Source organism: Sinocyclocheilus rhinocerous, unplaced genomic scaffold (genome assembly GCF_001515625.1).
Source record: "Sinocyclocheilus rhinocerous isolate Xijiao unplaced genomic scaffold, SAMN03320098_v1.1 scaffold168, whole genome shotgun sequence".
Lineage (NCBI taxonomy): Eukaryota > Metazoa > Chordata > Actinopteri > Cypriniformes > Cyprinidae > Sinocyclocheilus > Sinocyclocheilus rhinocerous.
In genome coordinates this window covers 644,450-650,017 of record NW_015635532.1, presented here as the reverse complement: position 1 = coordinate 650,017, position 5,568 = coordinate 644,450, and the positions used below count along the sequence as shown (strand labels likewise).

The 5,568-nt window shown below is 34.8% G+C and overlaps 1 protein-coding gene across 2 annotated transcripts in view; it reads left to right on the top strand.

The window, feature by feature from the left end:
* The window catches only part of LOC107747095 (F-box/WD repeat-containing protein 11-like), a 27,835-nt gene that overhangs the window by 7,601 nt on the left and 14,666 nt on the right, over positions 1 to 5,568 (top strand). For both annotated transcript variants that reach the window (XM_016561521.1, XM_016561522.1), the window contains one exon: positions 1,314 to 1,533. In XM_016561521.1, the coding sequence (XP_016417007.1) occupies positions 1,314 to 1,533 (220 nt within the window). The remainder of the gene's footprint in view (positions 1 to 1,313; positions 1,534 to 5,568) is intronic.

The window sequence follows — 5,568 nt, the reverse complement described above, 5'->3', positions numbered from 1 at the left end:
ACGTATTGTTTTTTTTTCTCTCTCATCGCTCTTGTTGTAATGTATTGGGAAGCCAGAATTTGTATCCATCAACAGAAACATGCATTAGCCGAACTCTAACAAACCATATTACAGATGCATTGTCAGATTTAAGTTGAACCAAGGTCCTAGTGTATGCCGAACCGTGTGTGGAGATTGACTCAAAAGATGGTGCACACTTTTAGAAAAAATGGCTTAAAGGTAAAAATGCCCATAAAACTTGTTGGAAATGATAATTTCTATCACTGCTGTGAATTGACCACACAGAATATGAAGAAAATAAAAAAATTCAGGAGTCAGCTGTCAGCCATTGTTAAAATAGGGGTATGTGATATGACTATTTTTTTTTTATCGTGGACAATTAAAATGTCTCCGCGATCTGTCAAAACACACAAGGTTTATAAACACAGTTGGTTATGTCTAAAGTAAAAAGTGTGAGAAAAATGGATGTGTGCCTGTATTAAATGAACTTTTCCACGACATTCTAATTTATTGAGATGCACCTGTATATTAGGGGAAACCCTATATATATATATATATATATACAGGGTTTCCGCGGGTCTTAAAATGTCTTACATTTAGTTGTATCAAATTTAAGACCTTAAAAAGTCTTAAAATGTATAAGAAAGTCTTAACTGTGATTTCAAGAGGTCTTAAATTTGGGGACATAGGGGTGTGCGATATGTATGGTCTGCGATAATATCGTAATTGTTGTTTTAACGATGTGCGATTTGATATTATCGAGTATATCGCGAAAAGCAAACAAAACACCTACAGAGTGCGCGCATACATTAGATGATGAAGTCTAGCAGGTTAGAGTGCGTTCTTTCACTGCATGAATCTGTCTATTAAAATGCATTTAGAATTATCACATAATTCAAGATATGCGGCAGAAAATATTTTTTTTAAGTTAAACTTTTAGTAATTTTATTGTTTTTGGAATTTGTATTATTATTATTATTATTTTAAATATGTGTGTAGTTTTTATTATTTTATTTATTTATTTATTTCAGTTTTAGTTTTAGTTATTTTAGTACATCAAGTTTAACTAAATGAAAATTTTAAATGTTGCCTTGGCAACTAGCTGAAATAATTTTTTTTTTTTTTACAAGTTGTTTTTATATTTTATTTATTTATTTATTTGTACTTAATTCAGTTATTTCAAGTTATTTAAAAAAAAAAAAATTTAATGGTTTTAGTTTGAGTTAACTATAATAACCCTGGTGTGAAGTCAGTTTTGGCATGTCTGTGTTCTCATTTTCACTCAGCCGCTGTCTTATTGTCTGTGTGTCCAGTTCGGGAACGGTTCAGTGGCAGGTTTGAGGAAGAGGACGTCACAGGGGAATTTCGAGAAAGAGAAAGATCTGTGCATCCAGCTGTTTGATCAGTGGTCAGAATCGGATCAGGTGGAGTTTGTGGAGCATCTGATTTCTCGCATGTGTCACTACCAGCACGGCCATATAAACTCATACCTTAAACCCATGTTACAGAGAGACTTCATCACCGCGTTGCCAGGTAACTAACTCACACATAAGCACATGTACCTCAAGCCTTGGCTACAACAAATCCTCCTACTCCAACACATGCTTTAGCAGAGTCAGAAATGTGAGTGTCAGCACGTGGCCAGAGCCGCCCACTTACATCACTTACACGCGCATCTGACAACATGTACAGCAGTTTGTATGCTTGTTTTTATGTGATGTTTAGGGGAGGGTAAATATTAAAATTGCTGATAGTGAATGATGAACCAACGTGCAATAAAAGTAATTGTTAAATCAAAAATGATGTAAAAATATGTGTAATTGGTTTTATAGACATTTATCAGAAAGGCATTTATATAGACTTTGTGGTCAGATTTGAGCCCTTAAAGGATTAGTTCACTTCCAGAATAAAAATTTTCTGAAAATTTACTGACCCCATGTTTATTCTTTCAGATGAATACAGTCGGAGTTATATTAAATAATTTCCAGGCTAATCCATTCTTTATAATGGGAGTGGATGGTAGCCCAAAATTTGAAGTCCAAAAAATTGCACCCATCCATAAAAGAAGTCCACACGGCTCCGGGGGGTTAATAAAGCCCTTCTGAAGCGACCCGATGCATTTGTGTAAGAAAAATATCCATATTTACAACTTTATAAACCTTAATCTCTAACTTCCGCTAACTGTCGTGCGCGCATTCACGAGAGAGTGGTGTCCAGCGGATGATGTAGCACGTAGGCAAACGAGGTGACAAAAGCAGAAGTGACGAATGCAGAAACGCAGAGGAGAGAGCAAAACAAAACACCGGTCACGAATTAGTAGTACAAAACGAGGATTTGTAAAGAAAAATGTTGGAGGATTTCGATATAAGCCAAGAGAACAATGGTTTTGCTTTGCTGTAAACAAAGCATGTTTCTCGCGAGACTAGCATATTCTCACTGGCAGGGCCGGATTTACCTCTTTTCGTGACATAGGCAAAACAAATTTTTGGGCCTCCCTTCCCTTTTAATATAATAGGCTTAATATTACCACCCAAGCAAACAAAAATTATCCCTTAATCAGTGGAAACCTTTACAGTGTTTTCTATCACAATAAGCGCTTGCGATCAGTCAATAAAAATCGAATGTAGGTTCTTAATTTGTTTGAGAACTGAGAAAGACCATTCCATTAATAGGCGCGGCGACGTGGCCACATAATAACCACTTCGGGAGTGCATTATTTCTCTAATAATTTTAACGGCTTGTGGAGTCACAATCGCACATCAATTGTTCAAATGATTTGTTTCAAGACATTATGTTTCTGTCCTGAAATCTCGTGTGTGTTGAACTAGCTAATTTTTTTACGCACCTTATCCCAAACCTTCCGTTGAAAATTCCAAAACGTCATTTTAGAGCTAATAACAGAGGCTTGAACTATTGATATGCAGGCTAACGCAGTTATTAGAGAGAGAGAGAGAAGTGCGTGTGAATACCTGCGTCTGTGCGTCTCTCAGCAGTGTTAAGCAGCAGCGTCTACTAATAGCGAATCTTCAATTTGAACTGCTTCAAGAACTTTGCTACTGAGAAATGTCATGTAGCTTTTCAGCTACGCAACTATTTTATTGATAAATTCGCGGGGCAGCGCTGACAACAAGTTTCTGTCCGCGTCTCCGCGAGAGTGCGTGTCTGTGTGCGTGTGCGTGCGTCTGTGAGAGAGAACGGGAGAAAGAAAGCGTGATTTCCGTACATAAAAAAGGTGGAAGACATGGAAATAGTTTGTCATTTTTACCCTATTGTTTGTTATATTTATTTGCTCAATGTCTTCTGGGGTTTTAGTTCTTTTACTGTTGTAGATATCCCATAGTATAACAAAATTATTATATATCTCTTAGTTGTGTTTGGACCCCCTCTGGACGAGCAAGCATAGGCACATACCTAGAATGCCTATGTGTAAATCCGGCCCTGCACACCGGTGTTTACGCTACACCTACGTCATCCACTGGACGCCACTCTCTCATGAACGAGCACGACAGTTAGCAGAAGCTAGAGATTAAGGTTTATTAAGTTGATAGGTTTAGAAATGTATGATGAAATTATAAATTTTGGGCTACCATCCACTCCCATTATAAAGCATGGATTAGCCTGGACAGTGAAAAACTCTGATTGTATTCGTCTGAAAGAAGAATGTCATATACACCTAGGATAGCTTGAGGGTGAGTAAATCATGGGGTAATTTTTTTATTTTTGGTTGAACTATCCCTTTAAGGTTTTTGAGGAAAACTTTCCAGGATTTTTCTCCTAAAAAAAATTTTATTCTGGAAGTGAACTAATCATTTAAAGTAATAAGAACAGATATAATGTTAATTCTACATTCATAATATAGAGTTGTGGTTGTAAGTTATACCTGCACCTTGTAGAATCAGCAAAAGCAATATGACGATTTTTTATCTTGGACGATTAAAATGTCTCCACGATCTGCTTTTGCAGAAATATCGTAGTATCGTGCTCCAGCGCACATTCTATCAGTTGCAGTTCTGGCGCCTCCGTCTCAATATACTGTACAACGCCACATACATTCACATCAAATGTTAACTCAGCGGTAGAGTTGCACTCATGGAACAATGTACTTATTCACAATTACAAAAGTACATTATTTGCATGTGCTTTAAAGCATTGCTGGTTACACATTTCATTCGTGTGCTGTTCTGACATGCGCTTTTTCTGAGCTCATACACCTTAAGCGCGCGCACACTAAAAAGCCTGTCAAACAGCGCCTGATTACTAGACTAAGTTATCTTTCGCATCTGATTGCACTAATACTGTCAAAACACACAAGGTTTACATATAAACACAGTTGTTTATGTCTACAGTGAAACTAAACAGTTGAGAGAAAAATGGACGCGTGCCTGTATGCCAGATGCGTGCAGTTCTTAAAGCGACAGCAGACTATTTGTACTAAACTTACTGCTGTTTGTAAATAAAGGGATAGTTCACCTAAAAATGAAAATTCTGTCGTTATTTACTCACTCTCATGTTGTCCCAAACCTGTATTAATTTATTTTGTGAAGAATGTGTGTAACCAAACAGTTGCTGGTCCCCATTGACTTAGGAAGGAAAAAATTCCATGGAAGTCAGTGGGGACCAGCAACTGTTTGGTTACACACATTCTTCAAAATAGCTTTTATGTTCAACAGAAGAAAGAAACTCATTCAGGTTTAAAACAGCTTAAGAGTGAGCAAATGATAACAGAATTTTAATTTGTGGGTGAACGATCCTTGTAATGTTAATAAAACAACAAAACAAAGAGAAAAATTACTCACTGCTCTTGACTGAAGAACTCTAATACAGTTGCTTTAATAAGAATCAATGTAAAATTGAAGTGTATATAGTGTTTTTTTATTTGTTTATTCAATTTCTTGAATGATACTGCTAAATACACCTACTGTACCTGAAAAAATAAAGCACTGCTAGTTTTATTTGTATATTATGTGTGTTTGTAATGTGTATCTTTGTTCTTATTTTTTAATAACAAAGATAAAATAATGAGAGTGATTTTTAATCTTCGCTCACTTTGGCCTAAATGTCTGCCTTTGTTTTTTTCTTCTTATTATTATTATTATTATTTATTCATCAAGTTTTTTCATTGATTTTTAGCATAGATTTACTTGTAACCACATAAATAAAAAACAAACAAAAATGTTAATAATTAAAAATAAATAAATATCATAAAAATATTTTCTTCTTTATTAGCACTGCCCAACATTACACAGTTTCTTTATTAGTACTGTCCTAATTAAATAATATATTAGTTTTTATCTTTTTTTAGCAAAAATAAAATTGTAATAAACCGAAGCATAGATGTACTTGTAACCTTGTAAAAAAAAAAAATTATATATATATATACACACACACACACACATTCATACATGTCCTCAGATGTCTTTATTGGCTTTCAGCACAAAAAGTTTACAACATTAACAGGAATGAAGTATAGATATAATTATATAGATATACTTGTAATCACATCAATAAAAAATAAAATAAAATAAATATATATATATATATATATATATATAACATTACAATATAACA